General features: G+C 42.1%; 1 protein-coding gene across 2 annotated transcripts in view; it reads right to left on the reverse strand.

Annotated features, from left to right (window-relative positions):
* KIAA0319L (KIAA0319 like) overlaps window positions 1-22,533 on the reverse strand; it is a 61,937-nt gene that overhangs the window by 38,826 nt on the left and 578 nt on the right. Inside the window, exons 1-3 of one of the 2 annotated variants that reach the window (XM_060275814.1) lie at window positions 22,301-22,527; window positions 16,597-16,765; window positions 5,511-6,205 (exon numbers count right to left, since the gene is read on the reverse strand). In XM_060275814.1, the coding sequence (XP_060131797.1) occupies window positions 5,511-6,205; window positions 16,597-16,738 (837 nt within the window). In that variant the 5' untranslated portion in view covers window positions 16,739-16,765; window positions 22,301-22,527. Of the gene's footprint in view, window positions 1-5,510; window positions 6,206-16,596; window positions 16,766-22,300; window positions 22,528-22,533 lie in introns of those variants that run through there. The other variant, XM_035120970.2, reaches the window with a different exon arrangement.

Genomic DNA, 22,533 nt, shown 5'->3' on the forward strand with positions numbered 1-22,533 from the left:
CATTATGTAATTTGGGAAGGTGAGTATCAGCACATAAAGCTCTGGATTTGAACTCTGGGCTCAGGGCCCCTGTTATAAAATAATTTTGGGTTGCAGTGCTGTTCTGTTCAAGATGTGGTGCCAGCTGAATTTAAAGGGATGATCAAAACACACATTCAATTCATAGATGAGGAGAGAGACCACAGGATACTATTGGACTGAGTCAATCTGGATTATGAAATGTTGGTGACAGCACTAGTTATCTGGTTTAGTACTGTATATGAATTTGATAGGCTGGTAATGTTCATATCATTTTGGATCAAGCCTCGTTTCCTCAAGAAGCTATTCTCTGGTATGGAATGTTAAATGAGATTCTGAAGGTGTACAGCCCGGAGACCAAGTGCCCCAAACCACAATGTACACAAACTTTATTTAATGTTAACCCATGACTCTCAATGAAACGCTTGCTGATTGTTGCAAAACTACAAAGCCAGTTGCTTTAAAGGCATATGAAAAGAAGTTCTTTCAACATTGCTGCCTCATATGTAAGGAACTCTCATTTACTGTTGTGAACTATGTGATCAAATCATCAAACCAACAAGCAGGCTCATGTTGGCAAGCAACTTCTCCAATTGTGTAAATCAATTATCTCAATTATTTCTTGCAAAGATTTTATGTGGTGGTTGCCTCCCCATCCAGACCCCAAACCCTCTCTTCTCTTGCATGGTTTTTTTTTTAGTGAGAGATTGAGAGGCCTTTCCACAATAGCTGATGTTCAATGGGCTGGGGTGCACAGCAAGAGAGATCAAACTGCATTTTTCAAGATGTAATATACAATTGTGTGCACGTTGCACAGCACCATCACTGCACATGTGCTAACAGAACTATCTGGGACTCTCTTAAAACAGATCTCTGTTTCAGGACAATCACCAAGAAAGCTTGCACTGAGCCAATTCAAGCCAGGGAGTGTAGTTTGCCCATCAATCGTCTAGAAATAGACACAGGCACATACATTTTTAATATGTGCAACCTTTTCATAAGTAACTGTTATGAAACAGTTCTCAAAATTCAAAGGTTTGTTACTGGCAAATTCTGGTTTCTTCCCTCTTGGTTCCTCCACATATTCTGCTGATGAACAGCCTTCTGTGTCAATCCCTATGTTTTTAGGATAGGGGGTCACATTCTAATATATCTAGAACAATGTTGAACTCTGATCACTCTGCAGAAGTCACAGGACCTAAATGTGCAAATGCAGCAAATATGATCAGTAACCAAGGCAAGCAAACACTGGCCAAGGATAAAGACATTTCAGCTACACCACAGTCAAAGTGGAAGTCAAGAAACACTAACCTTGTAAGAATTTCATTTGAAAAAAGTGCATTATTTATAGGGTTGCTTCTGCAAGAATACCACAGTGATGCAGCAACAGACCCCTTAATCAACAGTGCTGTACTTGAATACTTCTCTTGACTAGTCAATCACTGTCTGACTCAAATACACAGCATTACACTTGAAGACAAAGGCACTAATTTGGCAATGGAGCCAGGCTGCAACTTGGCACATGACAGACTCTCACTCACTCTCATGAGCATATGCCAAATTGTCCTCCTGAGGGGCTTTCAAACATTTTTAACATGAGCAGTAAATGTGAGACTATCTTCCCCCAACATTGTACTTCTGTTGTAGGGGAAATGCAGTGTGTTGGTATTGGCAAAATGAAATTCCTTCTCCCCCACCAAGTGTGTTTGTTACAACAGTTTGGATAATAGATACATGAATGTCACAGACAGGTCCACAGACAAGTGCATGCAACATCGTTATGGACATTACATGACACTAGTTTCTGTTCTGCCCTGTATTTGTTGCATACAGTACTGTTTCTATTCTGCTGCAGTTTGTCTACCTACAGGGAGCCTCCCCCTTCATCCTGACCAGCGCTTCGCCCAGAGACAGCACAAGCAGCGAGTCAGGAGGAGGGAATGAGGAATGGAGCGGTTTGGAGAGAGGGCTCAGTGAGGTGTCTGAGCCCTGGCAACGCTATGGAGAACAGAGCGTGCAGGAAGGGCTCAGAGATGTGTCAGAGCCCTGTCTCTGCTCTGTTCGAGGGTCAGCAGATGAGGGACTCAGCGAGACGTCGGAGCCCAGGCGCCGCCCCAGCCAGCAAGAGGGGGGGCTCTCCTTCCGGCGCCCACCCACACGTAGGGCGAAGGGGCGTGTTTTGGGGGTGCCTAGGGTTTTATGCTGGCCGAAAAGCTGGCGGTAGCCATTGCCGGACTCTGAATCGGACTAGGCGGTCATGTTTTCTGTTATTTCTGCACTGTAAATAGCATGCACAATAAAACACTTAAAGACAGTGCAGACTGGAGCGCCTTCACTCAAGAGTAGCCGCAACAATCCCCTGACAACTTGTGTAAAGTATTTAAATAATTACATAATTTACATTGCCATTATGTTATTCCATCCCATTCATTTAAATGCAAAGGGAACCCAATGCAAACTGGGTGGCAGGAGCATAATCAGTTATGTATCCGTTGCCAACTGAAAACAACAACAGTGAATACCAATTATATTCACTGGATTGATTTCTGTTCCAGACACGGGACAAAAAAGTGAATGCTGATAATTCCTGCTCCCTTTTCTGCTTTCTTTGGAATTCTCTGACATCCTTAGACATCCCCAGTAATTAATAATTCCTGCCCTATCATTATTGCATCTCACACACAGCACGGCTTCCCTTTCTTCCACAGCCCCAGTCTCATTATGTGGCAGTACACTGATACAGTTTATGTTTAATGCAATGTAGTGCTAAGAATAAGATGTGGTATTTTCCCCTTGCTTGCCTTAGACAACAGCCGGGGTACACCAAATTCTAGTTAACATTTTCTCACTTCATTTCCCTCAGAACATTTTTTGATCCTATGAGAATATGTCTTAAATCCACTATTTATCTATCTATCTATCTATCTATCTATCTATCTATCTATCTATCTATCAAGCTACAACACAACTATAAGAAGCAAAATATTCTAAAAATATGCCATTTCCAAGGGAGAATGCCAGGTTGGGACTGGGAGCTCTATAGCAATGCAGGAGGTTGCTGGGCGGCAGTGTGTGTGCCCTATCCCTTTCCCACTCCTGAATATCTCCACCGCAACCCTGAAAAGCACTGCAAGGCTCCTGCTTCTGGTTGACTGGAGCCCTGAACAGGAGTATGCCTGAGAGGGTGGGGATATACAGCAACACTGTCTTGCAAGTCCCCCTTTTAAATTACTCTAAGAAGCAAAATAAGCATCTTGCATCAATCTTTAAATGTACATAACTACACTTAGATCTTGTAGGAGGACGTGGGTTGTGGGACTACTTGTGGTTGTGATAACTTAAGATGGCTGTTGTGCAAATTATATTCTCTTTTTCTTATGAAGATTTTTGTCCTTTGGTCGACCTTCAGTTATTGCAAAACCTGCCTTTCCATAACTTGGAAATCCAAAATTGTAAGTTCACCATGAGAGAAATCACAGATGGGTCTTTAGTGGTAACCCTAGGGAAGTGGTCTGGAATGGCAGCAAAACATCAGATTTCAGAGAATTTATTTTTACAGCCTTAATTTTACATTCTCTGCTCAGCTGGAGCATTAGAAGAGAATCTGATAGCTCAGAGCTCAACACCCTGTTGTTGAAATCAGCAGGGAAATTAGGGACACATTACTATTTATCACTTAGGGCAAGCAAAAATCAATCTTAGCAGAGGGATTGCAGTGCAGTCTCTACCACACTGGATCACTTCCTGAGTGACAGTCTCTTGTGAGAGGCCAGATGGTTACGGTTTTAGGGAAGCATCATTATTGATGTATTGCTGAGACAGAGGAGCCAAACAGCAGTTCCTAAGTGACTGTTAAGAAGTCAAGGGCTGAGGGACAGCTGAGTCAGCAAGGCAAAGTTAAACCATGCGGTTGTTCTGCATGCTAACTAGGCTAGCTCCAGGTTTCCTAGCTGTGTCCTTTGGCTCTGAGCCACATCCTGTTCCACCAGGTTGGCAGTTCTCATATCACAGCTGCAATGTAACCTGGGACTGCAAAATCTGCAAACAGTACATGAGAATACAGTCATACCTCATGTTGCGTCCGCTGCGGGTTGGGTTTTCTCGTGCTGTGAACGCGGCGGACCCGGAAGTGTTTACTTCGGGTTCCGTCATGCACGCATGTGCAGAAGCTATCTACTGCGCATACACAGAAGCTATCTATTGCACTTTCGCACATGCGCAAAAGTGCTGCTCGGGTTGCAGACTTTTCGGGGTGCGAACTAATCGGGTCTGCAACCCAAGGTACCACTGTAACAGCTTTCAAGAACCACAATCTACTGAAAACATACTAAGTTGAGCAAGGGATTTCTAAAAATGAGATAGACCCCACTGATAGGAGTTCTATCACTGAATTGTCTGCTGTAGTAGACTCTCTGTTGCACCCTTGCCTGGATGCGAGTAAAAAAGTCCACTTGGTACACATCCCACACATATGCTGAGTTCAACCATTCTGTTCCCTGCACTTGTCACGAAGTTATAAGCAACCAGTTTTATTCCTAACTATGAAGGGGAAAGACTAGGAGATGTTTGGCAGCTCTGTGGCCAAGTTGCCTGGAAAGCCTTGGCTATGCAAGGCTAAATCAGCACTTGTAGCCTTTTGTGCTCCAGAACAGGAAAGGTCAGTGCAGGCAGAGGGGTAATCTCTAGGAAAAAGTGATCCAACCAGCTTTGCCTAATGGTGCCCATGCTGGAATGCTCTCCACCATAAAATCTGGTGTGTGGGAGGTCAGACTTTCAGCAGTTGTGTCTAAACTGTAATGGTCCCCCTCTCCACCAGCACTCCTCTTAGAAAAGGCACTTGAGTTGCCTTCAAGCAGGAATGTCCAAGGCAGTGTATTCCCTTCTCTGCCAGACTTTCCCTCTGTCTGAAGTACCTTGGACACTTCAGGCAGAGGCATCCCGGCTGACAAGCTCTCTTCCCTTCCCAACTTTCCTAAGGAAAAAGCTGGGGGGGGGGGTCTTCCAACTTCATTTTTTGACTCAACAGACATATCTCTCCATTCAGGCAGGGGGCATCATCACAATTCATGGACATATTTCAGCCAGACAAAATTGTCTGAGAAGAGCATGGAGCAAAGCCAATGAGGAGTGTGACTTGAGGAGAGTCCCAAGGGCTGTATAGAGAGGCACGGAGGGCTGCATTCAGTCTCTGGGCTTGAGGTTCCTCATCAATGAAGTGGGCTTTCAAGCAAGTCAGACCTATCAGTTCATTGATCCACAAATGCAAGAGTGAACCTTTGGGTACCATTTCTCATCAAGGCAGTGGACTGAACCTTTTAAAACTGCCCTGATTCTAACCATTGTTTTCAAAACTGTTTTGATTTTTTATTTCTTAGAATTTCCAAACAATGTCATGTATGTTGCTGCTATTGTGCAATAAAAAAGGATTATAAAACATTTACATAACAGAATTTGGATTAGTGTTGACATTAACAATATTATCTTGCACTTACCCTCATGAGGCCACTCCCAGCAAGGTCACTTGGTCTGTTGACATTATTGCTGCTGGGGGGAGATGAGCTTTTGAATTTGGTTATTCTCAAGTCTTCACTGTTTGGCAACGGGTTTTTTTCTGGATCAATGTGGTTTCTGGGTAGGTTTGTTTCTTGATGTGAAGAAGGAGCTTCTGTCAGACCATTATGGGTGGATTTACTATCCAAGGGCTGAGATGGAGCAGGATGGACTACAGGACCTCCGCTGTTGGAGCCTGTGTCCCTCTTAAGAAAGCTTCCCCTGATGTCTGCCAAGTGTGTTCTGTAAGCCAGCAACTCTTTGAAGGACCTTCTCATCCTTGTTTTACTTTGATGTCCTTCCCTCCAGTCCAGCCATTTAGGAAGATAACCTCTCCTCTCTGCTGCAGGTTGGGCATTTATCGTATGCTCAGATCTCTTTACAAACACCAAGATCGAGTCAGTGGTGTTGGTCCAGATTGCCTGACACCAATGAGGCTTGATACAGTTCACCTGGATGCACATCTTTCCCTTGAGCCAAAAGGCATCACAGGTAGTGCTCTGACAGCAAGTAGCTTGACAAGATTGGACAGAGTGAAATCCTTCCAGCAGCTGGAGGTGAACACCATCCAGTGACCTCAAATGGCCTCCCTGGAGAGGCTTCCCTGTCTGGCAAGTGCCTCTAGTCCAGCTTGCATCTGAGCAAAGAGAAATAAAATGATAACAATTTTAAATAAGAATCCAACAGCATAGATGTAATCCAGGAAATAATTATATCTGGGTTGTTGTTGTTTTTCTACTCTCTAGAAATAAACATAACTTATCAGAGGTGGGAGTCATCAGCATTTTGAAGGCACTTCACTCCAAATCCCCCAATGACAGCTCCCAATAACTTCAAAATGTATTAAACAAAATGGGTTACAGGACTGGAGCCTGCAGAACCCCACAAAATAATTCCTATGGGGCCAAGCAGTAGCCACCCAATTATAGTCTCTGGAGCCAGACCTCAATAAATAAGAACCATAGCAATGCACTATCCCTAACTCCCAAAATCATGTGATAGTCCACAAGGATACCATGGTCAATGGTATCAAAAGCTGTGGTGCAGTCAAGGAGAATTAACAAGAGTCACACTCCTCCTGTCCTTCTCCCGAAACAGGTCATTGCTCAGGGTGATCAATGGAGTTTCCATCCTAATATCCAGGCCTGAAGCTGGAATGAAATGAGTACAGAAATCTATTTCCTTCAAGCATGAAGTTGCCCACCCACCCAAATCTAAATTGCTAGATGATTATGATCTAAAAATAGAAGACTAAACACCCTACAAACAGGAATCATGTGAAGTACTTTAAATACTGCTTTAAATACTAATGGCTGCTTTAAATGGCTGCCTTAAATACTAATATGTTTAATCAGAAGTGTTTTTATCTTAAAACGATTACCATTTGTTGCCAAAGACTAGACAATCATCTTGGCTAGGTCAGAAGTACAAGCAAAGGAGTACTGGCAAACAACTCATTCACACACAATTGTTTGTAAGATTCTCTCTTTCTACATTGTTATAATCTGGGAAGGCTCCCTTGCCCTATAAAACAGCAGCATGCAGTCAACAGTGCACACAGTTCTGAACCAGAGCTGCCTTGTATAACTATGATGTGCAGAACAATGAGAAGTTACAAGAAACTTAGGAAACAAGTTGTTTGTTGCAACTTCATTAATGGATGTTGGTTAAAGTATTTATTTCACTCAAATAAATCTGTTATGAGGAGAACAAATCTACCTCGTCCAGGTCAGACCAGGGATGAGGAAGGTTGGTCCTAGGGGTCAATGTGGCCCTTGTGACTCTCCCCTGGCTATGTCCCACCCTTTACCGGTCCTGCTCCATACCCTCCTTGAGTGCTTTTGCCTGACTGAAACATCTCTTGCCTGCCTTAATGGAGAAGTTTTTATGTGCGTGCATATAAACCCCTGACTTTTACATGGCTAGAATGTAGTCTACTGTACAAAGGAAAGAGTCACATCAATTGCTCTGCCCAGTTTTGCCCAGGCCAATACAGGCATGTGGCCTCCATTGCAAGGTTGCCCATGAGGGAATGCAGTCCTTGGACTAAGGTTCCCACCTGTGCTCCAGACAATGAAAGAACTCTTCTGCTGCTCCTTGCCACAGATCTGTCTTTCTTCTTCTTTGCCTCTGCCTCACTGCATCCAGCCTTGCCTGGATTCCAGGACCTTACCCCCCTTCCCTAATGCTTTTGAATTGCGGTGCTAGAGGAGATTCTTGAGAGTCCCATGGACTGCAAGAAGATCAAACCTATCCATTCTTAAGGAAATCAGCCCTGAGTGCTCACTGGAAGGACAGATCCTGAAGCTGAGGCTCCAATACTTTGGCCACCTCATGAGAAGAGAAGACTCCCTGGAAAAGACCCTGATGTTGGGAAAGATTGAGGGCACTAGGAGAAGGGGACTCGAAGCTATGAACATGAGTTTGACCAAGCTGCGGTAAGCAGTGAAAGACAGGAGTGCCTGGTGTGATCTGGTCCATGGGGTCATGATGAGTCGGACATGACTAAACGACTAAACAACAACACCCCCTTCCCTTGGTAGGTGCCGAGTCTGGCAAGGAAACACAGCTACCTTGAAAACCAAATGACTATGTCTGGGGGCCTGTAGTCTGTGCCTGTGTATTAACAGCTCCAAGGTCAAAGATCTTCTGCAAGAACATACAGCAGAAAAGGACTATTTCCAATACAAATACCATCCACAGTAAAGTCTGCTCAAACGATTACAAGATTTCCCCAATGGGTGGAAAAAATGGCTAATACCACAAGGTGCCTGCCTATCAAATTTTAGCCTAAAGTGCTTTTTAATGACTGACTTTTACAGAGGAGTTTTTGAATGGAAACACAACAGAGCAAACATCTAACACCACTGGTAATGATGGAACTACCATCTGTTCAGGCCTGAAGAGCCCAAAACTGCACAGCACCACCCAAGGGCAGTTATGAAACTACATAAGGTGTGCTTTACTCCCATGACACTGGAGTAGATTATTGGCTGAGATTCTATCCTAACTTTTAAATAGCCATATCCGCACACCCACTCTCATTTTCAAGATGTTGCAATAGTTTTTATTGAGGGGGGATAATAATTTTAAAGTACCAAAGCCCTTTTCAAAGTATTCTTGAAGATCTGAGCTATCCTAACTCAAAGGATAATATCTGGAGCCCAGTGCATGTGGGAGAAAATTTTTCTACAAGAGTATGTCTGCAATTTCCTTTTGCAATTGCAACTCTGAATGTCTCATGAAGTATCACTTTGGAGGTTCGCTCAACCTTTGAAGGCAGGTTTCAGAGGGAGAATGGGGGCAAGATGCTGCTGAAAAATGGAGAATGTAAAGCTTCTACATATAAGTGTTTTACAGACAGACTTTTTTTTTTAACTCAACTGTCTGGCCCTCCTACAAAGGAAGTTATGAAACAAAATGTGCAGGTACTCTTCTGCAAAATGAACCAGCCTGGCTGCTCATTCGATAGGTGAGGTTTTTTTGGATACCAGGGAATAGAAAATCTGATTTCAAGATTTTCTAACTGCTGAGGTTTTTTTGTAACCACGTTGGGCAGCTGTTGTCACAATGTTTAAGGCAGACATAAAATTAGGTGGAGAAGGAAAAGGGATCATTTACATTGCAATAGGATAAAACTGTGCATGGTATTCCAGCACTGAAGTTGATTGATCTTATTAATTCTGTAACTGGTATACCAAACATTTCTTGTGTTTAGTGCAATCTCATTTTTAAAAAAGTAGTCTAGAAATGCTTCTTATGATTACTATGCTAATGGATTTCATTTTAATACAATTGTCACCTGCTTTCACCAGTGATCAGAGCCTTATATATAAAGTTCCAGGGATTAAGCACACTTTAAAATAGACAGCTAGCCTCTGCGAGATGACTAGACTGGGAAAATAGGTCTCTGCAAGATTAATTTATAACCAGGTCATATTGCCCTGACCCTTAAAGCAACTCCTTGATTCACATGGTATGTTCTTAGCTGCTACAGTGCCATTAAAAGAAAGGTTACCAATTCCTTAAGTGAATTTAGTTTAAACTCAACAATAGGGAGAAGGTAAAGAACACAATAAAGCTATCACATCAAATAAGGAATTAATTATTGCACATCAAAGAAGACTATTTTTCTCCCATGATCTTTTTATGTCATATATTTTTCTTCTAAATAAACACTGATAATTCCCTCTAAATCTGAGATGTGCTTGTTGTGCTTTTGTTTGAAAGCTTAATGGTTTTATATTTCCCTAGGAGTTCAATGGCCACAGAATTGGGTTGGGCTTTCATATACACTTCCTCTTATTTTAAAATGTTTTGACCCTCATTTTACCTCTTTCTTTTCCTTCCATGTTCCTGATGTAGCTCTTTCCTACCCTAATAGTCTTTATCAAGGTATGGTAGGTTTACAATATATGGCATTATTCTGTATATCAACTCTGGATTTCATTTCTTCTCTCTATAGCACAGTCATAGTGTCTGTAAAGGTAAAGGGACCCCTGACCATTAGGTCCAGTCCTGACTGACTCTGAGGTTGTGGCACTCATCTCGCATTATTGGCTGAGAGAGCTACAAAAATATTACAAAATATTATTACTGGACCTAGAAGAAAATCTGCCATCAGAAGAGTTCTCAGCAATTAATATGCTTGTTACTAACATCACAACTGGTCACTGAACAGTCTGGCATCTTTGTGTATATTGGCATGAATGGATCCTGAGAATAGTATGAGGTTTGGAGTGAAAAGCATGGGTGTTTTAAATATTTTGTTCCTCATTACATCCTGCATTGCAAAGTCTTGTATTCCAAAAATCATTCTATGTTTAGCACACAGCTGGACCTCATTTTGGAACAAAGGGGCTGAGCACCCAATACCACTGGCTGAGAAAGGACAGGTGTCATAATAAGGGTATGAGGTCCATAAAGCAAATGTTTCTGTGATACATTTTCCATAGCAAATTGGAAGTGCTGGCAGCCTTAAAGAAAAATTAAAATTATGTTTGGATTGGTCTTACAAAATGTGGATTTAACAACTGAGGCTTTCCTCAAAGTTCACCTAAAAGGGGAAAAAATAAACAGGATCAAGGGGGCTGGTGGCTAACTTTATTGGGTTTATTTCAGCAGATCCCTGGAGATCTCTTAGACAGGTTCTCAAGCATGTGTGTGTATGTTTTAAATTTAATTTGAAGCAAAGCACAGTTTAGATTCTTACTGAGTTTGGTATTGGTCTGGTGTGCTGATTAATGCCAAGCACCATAAAAATTCACTGCAGCATAATTAAAATAGGTGGCACAGTATTCCTGCCAGCTTTGAGATGGAATGGGAGGGAGGAAATGGTTGGAAGAGTCTTTGAATCCTGAAAACAGATGGGCAAAGATGAATATTCCTAATTATGTTTTCTTGCCAGCTGCTTTCCATTAAACATTCAAGCTGTACTTACATTTTGTTTATTTGCATTTGTCTCCCTCCTTATCATATATATTAAATAAATCCTCTAAATGCTTTGCCTAGTCACCAAATGTCAGCCAAAGCAGACATCTCATTGTGCTTCTTAAGAATGCCCAAGCTTTGGCAAACATATAAGGGAAAGAAACCACATAATTAAGGAGCAGAAATGGCCTTGTGCATTCTTGCAGCAAGGGTAGCATCATTAAGCTTTTTATAGAGCTGAATGATTTAAGGGACACTGGGGAGGAAGCAGTCTCAGAGAGAACTAGGGGCCAAGTTAGGTCATACACGAGATATGTAATGCCTTTCATGTATCTGGTATTTACATATCAAATAGAAACCATGTTAGGAGTGAGAGATTGAGGCCATGCCTAGGGGTGAGGCACTGATTTCCATTCCATCCTAGGTTTTCTGCATGCTGCGCTATTTCTGTTCTGCTGCAGTTCCGCTTCCGACAAAAACGTTATTCGTCTCACTGACTGATGTGACTGAATTTTACGAAATTATTTCATTATGCTTTTCCACACAATTCAATTCAATGCAAAGGAAACACAATGCAAATGAGAGGGGCAAAATGTCATCAATCATGTATTGTTTGTGGACTGGAAACAACAGTGAATATTGAAAATATTTGCCAAACTCATTTCTATTCTGAACATAAGACAAATTAACAAACATTCGTTATTTTCACTCCCACTTCCATTGCAATTTTCCAACATCCATATCCATGTTACCAAGGGGTGGGTGGGTTGTTAAACCTTCTTTCCTATGCCATGGTCCCAAATGAAAATTGCTTCCCTGAAGCTGCTAACATCCCTGGAAGAGATGTCTCCACTGGGGCTAACAGAAGTATCCTTCCTGGCATGAACTGAAGCTTTGAGGGAGATGTCACTGGTGCTTCATTGAAGGAGGAATGATTAGCTGCTCTCACCACATATCATGATTCTAATCCTACTCTGGTTCCCTTTCTACCCCTTGAGATTGCCATTTAAAATTTTAAAACAAAGATAGCATCCAAAGTGTAAGGTACTCTGGAGCTTGAACTGGGAATGCCTGACATGTGGACACTTGTCTTAATAGCTAATTTACCCAGCTTCTTCCCCTCCCAATTCCCAAGGAAAATAAGCACAAAGGGAGTAAAGGAGAGAAACAAAAGATGGGGAAAGGCAGCCAGGAGTAGTTTCACCACAAGAGGAAGGGGGATTAGTAGTTTTCAGGGGGGGGGGGGTTAGAGGGAATTTTCTATCTAACTTTTCCTGCCTTTTTGCGGAAAGCCTTGAGAATTCTCAACACTGTTGAGTCAACAAGAAGAATTTTCTTTAACATGGAGAGGGTATGCTAGACTCTGAGAGAAACAACCACAGCTTTGAGCTCCTTTGAAAAAGGTAGAACACAAATACTGTAGAATCAACCAAGTAAATAGCATGCCCCAGTTGTGCCTCAGTTACCGCTACTTCCTCAAAAGTTTGTAGGGTGGGTCCTTCCAGAGAAACCTGAGGACTGCTATTAAAACAACAGAGCAAACAATTCACCAGCCCAAGAACTGCAAAGTATTTATTTTCTTATCCAAATACACACACTCATTAAAGGTTTCGTAACCCTTACAAATGGCTCAGGCAGTTTTCTTACACAAGCACTGTGACTGCATGACAGCCAGCCGAACTGCTTAAACAGCAACTGAGTAGGGGGAAAGCGTGCTCTGCTAAGGACCCATATCATTGTCATCAAACAGGCCTTCTCTACACACAGAACAAAAGTCAAAGTTGCTTGGATGCTTATGATGGAGCAGCACTAATGCAATATTTTTACTTTCACAAACAGCAGTTGTAGAGTGGGGATCCAGATTGAGGCTGTGGTGTATGGCTTTAACCCTTTGCCCCCTACTGCTGTCCCAATTCAGAACAGGAAGACAAGATACCACTGAGGATAATGGGAGTTTCTCCCAGCCAAAAAATGCCCCAGGTGGTTTCTGGAATTTCTAAAATAATTAAAATGTCAACATACAATGAAAGCAATTCCAAGATATTGTGAATTGACCATAGGTTTTTATCAGCATAATAGCTAAGAACATGGGCTGAGATGTCTTCATTTTAAACTCTCTGGTTGTCCTCCATTAGTAAGATAGAGTAATGCAATATTGGGCTAACCTTATCAGGTTGTTGTAAACATTACCATGAGCAGTACTTTGAGCCCTTAAAAATGCTGTTTAAGCATTATTTTTGTTACATGTAGTAACACAGATTATTGTAGCTCACACTATTTACCTTATATTTATTACAGGCTTAAAATATAGAAGTCAGTTACAGATCTTTGATGTTCCAATGTAGCTCTCAGAAGTGAACCAGTTGCTCACTTCAGATTGACCACAGCAAGTTATATTATACTTATGTTGCCTCCAATTTGGAATAAAATCCATTATGCACAAAGAAAATTCAGTTTTGCCACATTCATGAATCTTTCTCTCTCAAGAGATTGCAACTAACTCTGACAGGGTAACAAACTAAAAGGAAGAAAGAAAGAAAGAAAGAAAGAAAGAAAGAAAGAAAGAAAGAAAGAAAGAAAGAAAGAAAGAAAATTTCACTGCAACAATTTGCAATTACATTGTTGTTTGAAAACAATGGTGGCTTTTTAAAAATAGTATTTGTAACAGCTAGACAATATCCACTTTCTACTGAATAGAAAGCTGTATGGAACAAATAAGAATTTCATTCTTATGTGAATATTCATTATGAAGGTGGGAGGGGGGAGTTAAGAAGAGACAGACTGTGACAGCTTAGTACCGTGTTTCTCCTAAAATAAGACACGTCTTATATTTATTTTTTCTCTAAAAAACCACATTGCGGCTTATTTTCGGGGGATGTCTTATTTTTTTATTGAGCATGGTACAGCATTGTTAAGTATGGTACAGGGCTTTCTTGCGCCGCCCGCTGAGCCCGCTGCCGGGTCCCCGGGCTTCGCGCGGTGCGGCGCGGCGCAGCTGGGGCTGCTGCCGGCTGCTGCCGGCTGCTGCGACTTCGCGCTACATGCGGTGCGGCGCGGCGCGGCTGGGGCTGCTGCCGGCTCCTGCCGGGTCCTGCGGCTTTGTGCGCCGCCCGCTGCCGGGTCCTGGGGCCCGTTCAGTCGGAGCTCGGCGCGTCTCTGGGCTGGGGCTCCCGCTGGGCTGGGGCTCGGCACGCGCTGCTGCGTTTGCCGGCTCCCGCTGGGTCGGGTAGGTACCGGTACCCCCAACATGTCTTATTTTGGGGGGATGTCTTATATATTTTTGCCTTTAAAAGATCGTGCCATGGCTTATTTTAGAGGCACGTCTTATTTTAGGAGAAACACGGTATGCTGGAAGAATAATTCTAGATTCCAATAAAGCAATTCCGTTAAGTTATTTTAAAAATGTCCAAAATCATCCTACTACTAAACCTTTGGGACTTATTTTGTTTTGTGTATAAAAGTGGGAACAGAATGCACTGAAGTAGGCATTTCACTGGCAAAATGTAGGTTTGTAAAGAATTACATTCAAACAAGGCCACAATACCTTCCACCATAGAAGCCTCAAAGTGCCCCCACCCACCCAAAATATAATAGCTATGGTTAAAAAGAAGAAAAAGGGCAGTGGTTTTTGAAACATGACTCTGGTAGGCTCAGGAAACAGGAAACTAATCTCAAGGAAAGAAAAAAGGAAAAAAAGCAGGTCCATTCTAACTTAAAACATGTAATGATTACTACTTACTCTCTACAACTAAAAATATAATAAAACATGAATTTTAAATCAACTGTGTGTGACAAGCTGGAGATTAACGGTTCACTTACTGCACATCAGCTTAATCAAATTTCCCAATTGCCGAACGTCAGAGACAGCACAGGGTAATTATGGAGATTACAGCAGCAGTCCTGTCCAGAAGGCAGAGATTTTGCTAACTATAGTACTAACCCACTGAGATCAAATGCAACTGAGTCAGTATAAGTGATCCCTCTATTCTCTAAAAAAAGAGTAAATGTTACAAGTTTGCCAGCTGGAAAGGTTATTTTTTAAAAACTTTTTAAGTGGCAAAAAGCAGCGGGGAATTAAGAGAGAAGAAATCTGTGAAATAAATTACTCTTTGAGAGGCCTTAACAAACTACTCCACTACACTTTCCTGCTTTCACCTGTTTCAAATGTTCTTGGTTATTTTAGTTTAGTTTATTACATTTATAAATTGCTTCTCGCAATAAAAGTCCCAACATAATTTAGAGCAAAATACAAAATGTAGTAATAAACATAATTAAAAGTGTAGCCAGAGTAAAAAAAATAAATCCAATTGTTGCTGCTGTCCAAATGCAAAGGAAAATGAAAATAGATTTACCTGCCACTGAAATTAGACAAATTTGGTACCAGGTTGCCTCCCTGGTAGGAGAATTCCATAAATGGGAAGCTATTATAGAACAGGCCCATTCTCTCATCACCACTCTCTGGACCTCCCTTGGAGGAAGCACACAAAGAAGGGCTTCATCTCAGGGTTCAAATGGGGGGGGGGGTGGTCCTTTAAGTATAGAGCAGGCATCCCCAGACTACGGAGCGAAGGGCTGGATACAGCCCGAAGGGCTCATTTACCCGACCTGCGATGCCCCCCCCCCGCCGCCTGCTGCTGCCGCCCACTCTTACCGGCGCGGCGCGGCGCGGCTGCCCACTTCCAGATCCAAGGAGCACCAGAAATAACTTGTGCGCATGCGCAAGCGTCATTTCCAGTGCACTTTTGGGTTGGAGGAGGCCTGTGTGCATGCGCACAAGCTATTTCCGGTGCTCCTGCAACCCGGAAGTGTGCCAGAAATAGCATACCTGCATGCGTTTGGGTGCGCGCTCCCTTCCCCGACCGAAGCCCCCTAAGTTTGGAGACCCCTGGTATAGAGGTCTCAAGCAGTACAAGGTCAAAATCAGCACTTGTCACCGTTACTAGTTGTGACAACAGTAACAATGTTGGATCCAAGAGTGCCTCAGGCTGTGAACCATCTCAAGGGAAGTGTGACTCCATCCAGAACAGGATGCATTCCATCTATCCAAATAATGGTACCAATAGTGCCTGTGCTTTATCTAGATTGAGCTTCAGTTTGTTGGTTCTCATCCAGTCCATTACAAAGGCTAGGCACTGATCCAGCATATGCACCACCACACCCACTTGAGATGTAAAGGTTGTGTGACATCAGCATACTGATGACAACATACATCAAAACTCTGGATGATGCCAGTCACGGCTGTATCAGCCCTGGATTCAAAACTGGGTTTTTTTATATATAATTCTTATAAGTATTTTATATCGGAAAGTGTTTTACATATCTTTATTTTATTCTGAAATTGCTTTGAGATTATTTGTAGGAAGCAATTCATAAAAGAAATAATAATGCTGATGTTTAAAAGCATGTGGGATAATACTGAACCCAGGAACCCCACATTAGAGACTCCATGGGACTGAGCAACACCCCGCAAGCACCATATTCTAGTCTAGTCCCTGATCAGTGCAGGAATCTTGCTGCTACAGCTTCTCTGATAGATGGTAACCCCAACCATCACAATCTTTAAAAAACATTATCAGAAAGAGAATTGTGAACGGTTACCTGCATATGAACAGGCGGCATTGAGGCAGGCACACATGTAGAGAAGATGGAGATGGCCCAGGCACTTGGCAGCTTTTCTAAATAAGTCTCCCAATATGTTCAGAGAGCTGGTGCTGAAATTGTCTTCCAACCTTTTCTCCATGGCCTTTGTGGGAAGACCCAGAACTCTCTAAATATAAAATACACAAGAGACACAGTTCACCTTCAGGAAAGATGAATTGAGACCACTTTATGCAAAGCAATTACATCTCTCATGCGGGTACGTAAAATTAAGCACACAGAGCAGAAACGAATAGTTGCCACAGTTTACCATTAAGCCTCAAAGTTTGTTACTGAATTATCACAAAATTCTCCCAACTGTACCTTAGTACACAACTTTTAATATATGCCAATTTTCTGGATAAATTTTGTGAGTTATAAAGTCAGTTAGCCTTTGAACAGAATGAGATGAGAGCAAACCTCGTTTATCCGCAGCAGTTGCCCACACAAACCTAAAAAGCTGCCTTCTTGGCACTTGTCTACTGTTGGCCAGCTGCTTTCACACATTAGAACAGACAGCTCAGAAGCAAGCTCACATTTGTAGCAGCTTCCAGGATTCAATTCAATATGAACCAAACTCCAAGCAAACAGAGCTCAGCTGATGAATTTTAAACAGGTGGATCTTTTGGACACTCTGTTTGAAAGTCTCCAGTGCAGAGGTGACAATCAGTTCTACCTAGGGTGTGTTGAACGCCAATAAATACAGCCCAGCTGCTGAGCAGGTGGACCTAATATCAGCAATTGCTTTTTTGCACTGCCTGGCACCAGTAAGAAAACAAAAGGGGAACAGGAGCTGCACAGCCCACACAAACAGCCAATGAGAAGCTTCTCAGGCAGCCATTCACTTTGCTCTGATAGACACACAGCCCAGTGTTATTGGTGTAACAAGCTGTTGAGCTGTTTTGCTCTGCCAAGAGAAAGAAAACAAATGTTCAGATAGAGAATAAATTTAAAGCTGCAATCCTATGGGGACTTACCTTGGAGTAAGCCCAACTGAGCACACTGACATTTACCGGTAATTCCAAGTAAATGTGTACAGGACCAGGTAACTAACAGCATAGGTCTCTACTTCTTTACTCAAAAATTCAAAAGGATTTATTTCCAAATAAGTGAGGACAGGATCACACCTTTTAAAGTCCCAGTGACTCTAGGCTGGTTCACTTAATTTGAACAGAACTGATTCTCTGTGTAGTGTACTTCTAAAAATCATCTCCAACCAATATGTTGGGTTTGGGGGCGGGTGGGATTTCCCTTGCTTATTGTGTCTTATCAAGGGTTCTGAGACACACGAACAGAACAAAGCCCTTAAAAGTCTCAAGTGGGTATGTTTTTCATGTCTCTAGAGAGTTTGCATAACCCCTAGTGAAGAAAAGGCCAGAGCTCTGAATTTCACATAACAAACTGAAAGTAGACAGACCATGACAGAGGGCGAGAGTTGTTCTGCCCCTCAGACATGCACATACAGTACTCTCCTCTATGGTGCAAGCCTATTTGCCTGGCAATTGTCACCATGCAGACAGCAGCATTCAATTTGATAACTGTTCAGTTGTCAATCAAACTGCAGTGCAACTAGAACCTCTTGATGTAACCTGAATCTATCCATTCTCCAAAGCAATGTCCATTCCTCATAGCAATGTCTACTTCTCTATAATCTAATTAGCACAGGTCACTCCAGGATGCATCCAAGAATTGGAACTAAAAGGGAAGCAAGGGAACAATTATGTAAACAAAAGTTGTGCAAATTACATGGAGCAATTACAATCCCAAGACACTTTATCATTTGGACCATGCCACCAGTACCAATACTACTAGCCCAGCAGATATCAAGCTATGCATTTCCTGTGCTCCTAGTGAGTCCTGAAGACTCTACAGAGCAACAAATTCAAGTGACTGTGGGGGTCAGGACTCTCTCAGTGCCATGCATTATCCTAGGAAGGGAAAGATAAAGGTGTTCCCATATGACCTGGAAATATGTTACATAACTCCATCAAAGAGGATCCTAGGGATATCCTCAGATTGCACAAGGAAGGAATTGGCCATGCAGGAAGCAATGCAAAAGCCCAACCTTCTGCAATACTGTATAAAAACAGAAGATACACCTAAAAACCCCTTCATAATGTTGCAAAGGATTCTAAGGGCATATTTCCAGGTTATATTGGGAGCCCTGAGTGCTCACTGGAAGGACAGATCGTGAAGCTGAGGCTCCAATACTTTGGCCACCTCATGAGAAGAGAAGAATCCTTGGAAAAGACCCTGATGTTGGGAAAGATTGAAGGCACTAGGAGAAGGGGACGACAGAGGACGAGATGGTTGGACAGTGTTCTCGAAGCTACGAACATGAGTTTGACCAAACTGCGGGAGGCAGTGCAAGACAGGAGTGCCTGGCGTGCTATGGTCCATGGGGTCACGAAGAGTCGGACACGACTAAACGACTAAACAACAACAACAACATATTGGGAGCCAGCAACTCTGGAAGAAGCATGACAGCCTGACCTACACTACCTCCAGCATGGCTAGCACCAACTAAATTGTGTCAGTCAACTGCCCAGTCACTCTGTACCACTGGGCTGACATTGAGATCAGCCTATGAGTAGCATCTAATCTCAGGTTTTGCTCTGAACACCTATGTAGGATGACAAATTAAATTAAATTGCTGCTGTTGTGCAAGTCTTTAATAACACCCTTTGAGGAGTCAGGAACAGATCAAAGTTCAATTCTGTCAGCTACAGGCCTGAAAGTCCATTTCCATAGAACAATGAATAGCTTTCTGATCAAGAAGCTGTGAAGCAGGTTATTCAACTGCTATAATAAGGAGTTCTTACCCAAAAAATTGGATGAAGTAGGCAATAGTAATTATGAACTGTGAACAAATATCCAGGAAACTTTGAGCAATGAGAATTAAAGTTTAAACACCAGCTTGTGCTATGACTAACTGTAAGACATCCAGCTAGGTTTATTTTATTTCAGTGTCTGGCTCTCAATACAATGGAGAAAAGGGTACGTATATAATGTGATGGTAAAAAAATGTGCCAAAGGGGAATAAAACTGCAAAGAGAACCCAAAGAAACATTTTCCTCTTGAATGCCTTCATGAATTTAGCCCTTTCACCCTGCACTGCTTTCTCAATTAAAGTTGGCCCCAAAAGAAAGCTGACATTGACACCAAGGCAGCTTCACTTCTGGAGCAAATAGCAGCTTAAGTTCATTGGTATCATGACTGGAGTGGCAAGATGAAAAAGTGGACAGGGCTCCTCCAACCTCAATAGTTGTGTAGAAGAGGGAATTTTGGCAGTTGTAGCTTTTCATGCAAGCCCTAACAGTGATGCATAAAAAGGGGAACAAAACAAGTACATTAAATGCTTTCACACATTTGACACATTGTATAGTTTGGCTCCAAGATTAGATGAGGATCCTAGTAGCTACAGCTTTGCCTCCATCTGATTTACAAATGACACACACATTAATTAGCTGCCCCTAAAAGTGCAAATTAAGCATAGCCTTCTATATCACTATGTGCTCCCCAAGGGTTCCTTGACACAAACCATTGTACTCAGTGCTACCGTAAATCAAAGAGGTTATTAAATGCACTTACTGAATGGCATTTCAAATAGTTTATTAACAAGGTACATATTTCTTCTTAGTGAGCTTTCAAAATCTAATGCATTCCTACAGAATTTACAACTTACTCATATTCAGTAGAAAACTTTCTTTATACTTTTTAAAGGTACTTTCATTCTCCATTCTCCAACACAAATAAGATTTAAACCATTCAACTTAAGTGCATGTACTGAAAGCTGTTGTTCCCACTATATCAGGGGTAGGCAACCTAAGGCCCGTGGGCCGGATGTGACCCAATCGCCTTCTCAATCCGGCCCGCAGACAGTCCGGGAATCAGCATGTTTTTACATGAGTAGAATGTGTCCTTTTATTTAAAATGTATCTCTGGGTTATTTGTGGGGCCTGCCTGGTGTTTTTACATGAATAGAATGTGTGCTTTTATTTAAAATGTATCTCTGGGTTATTTGTGGGGCATAGGAATTCATTTCATTCACCCTCCCATATATATATCTGCAGTCCGGCCCCCTACAAGGTCTGAGGGACCTTGCTGAAAAAGTTTGCTGACCCCTGCTTTATATGCATACTTTTAAAACTTTCACTCAATGTCTAAAAGTGTACTAGACACACTGTAGCTCACTTGACTCAATCTGGATATGTTTGCTACTTCGTATAGTTAAAAATTCTATTTTGCAACTATGCTCTTGATCGAGCAGATTAACTAGAGCTGCAAAAGATAAGATACAGCATTAGAAAAAACATTTGAATTGATGAGGTGTTTTCAACAAGGTTCCTCAATTCTTCCTGACTTTCTTTCTTTCTTTAAAGGCCAAGACACTATTTTCCAAATTTTTGCTACCTGAGGTTGATTTTTTCTCAGAATTAAAACTGGAGCCACATTTTTATCTCAAAATTTCTACTTTCACAGTTAGAATGAAAATCACTATCCTTTAGATGTCCATCTCCTATGTGTCTGTGCAGGTCACAGTTCTGCATGAGCCTCCTGATGGGAAAATGGCAAGACCAGAGTAACAACCCATACAGTCACACAAAAGACAGCTTTGCTGGGTAATTTTGATATGTGTTTACATCAGAAATGATCCCATCCTTTCTCAACATGAAGAATACCTGTCTCCAACTGAAGCTGATTGGAAGGAGGCAAAATCAAAACACCAGTAAAATACAGAGATATAATGGACAATCTCCTTTATAGGTGGTTACTTTAGGTTCACAACAATCCCAGTAAACAGTATAGGAACTACCGGGCTAAGAGAAAAGGCAGATTCAAAGTAGAATTAACTGGTACAAAATTAGTACTGGAAGATTCCTTAGCATTTAGAGGACATCTGAAGGCAGCCCTGTTTAGGGAAGCTTTTAATCTTTAAGAAATTATTGTATTCTAATATTTCTGTTGGAACCCGCCCAGAGTGGCTGGGGAAACCCAGCCAGATGGGTGGGGTATAAATAATAAATTATTATTATATTATTATTATTATTTATCTAGACATAAACTTCCAAACTAAAATGCAGAGGGTGCCCCTGTAATCCTCAAAACATACATAAATAAAATGCATCCCACTGATATCTATAGGGTTACTAATCTCTACCCCTCAAAATTTTTATGGGGCATGAGTAGGCTCACAAATAAGGATAAATCAGGTTGATTTCCTCCTCCTCTGGAGAATCATGGAAGTTTTTAAAATACAAGAACAAAAGCTTACAGAATTTATTTAAAACACACACCCTGCCAGAGAACTTAGTAGGAAGATAATACCTAATGCAAACGACTTGCAGGGGGACAATTTTGATACTTTTGTACCGAGAGGACCAACAAACCAAATCCTTGCCCAAGGCTAGAATCAAGTCTTTCACTTTAACTGCTCATCTTGGGGTTAACTGAGGGATTGGGCTAGGAGAGGGTCCTTAAAACTAGGTTGCCACACTCACTGGCACACCTACAAAGGCTTGCTACAAAAATAAGCTATGGTTTCCCAGCTTATGAGCATTGTTTCGCCACTTATTGGTACTATTTTGCTCAGCTTCAGGCCACAAATCCCTCTCCGTGCCACTTTTATCTCTATTTGCAGGAAGAGGCTATAATTCAAGAGTACCTGTTTTGCATAGATGAGGTTGCAGGTCCCCCTCTCTTTCTTTCTTTCTGCTTAAAGGATTTAAACCGAAGCTGCACTTCCTACAGCCCCAATAAAAGTTTGATCTCGCTGTTCAGGACGAAAACCGCCACTCTTGAGTGGAGCCCAGCTGCTCCAAGTGCTTCAGAAGCCTCCAACGTCATCTAGTTACAGGATTTCCCTCGCGCCGCTTCCACCCCACCCCACCCCCCCAC

The sequence above is a fragment of the Zootoca vivipara genome, chromosome 6 (assembly GCF_963506605.1).
Source record: "Zootoca vivipara chromosome 6, rZooViv1.1, whole genome shotgun sequence".
NCBI classification, from domain to species: Eukaryota; Metazoa; Chordata; class Lepidosauria; order Squamata; family Lacertidae; genus Zootoca; species Zootoca vivipara.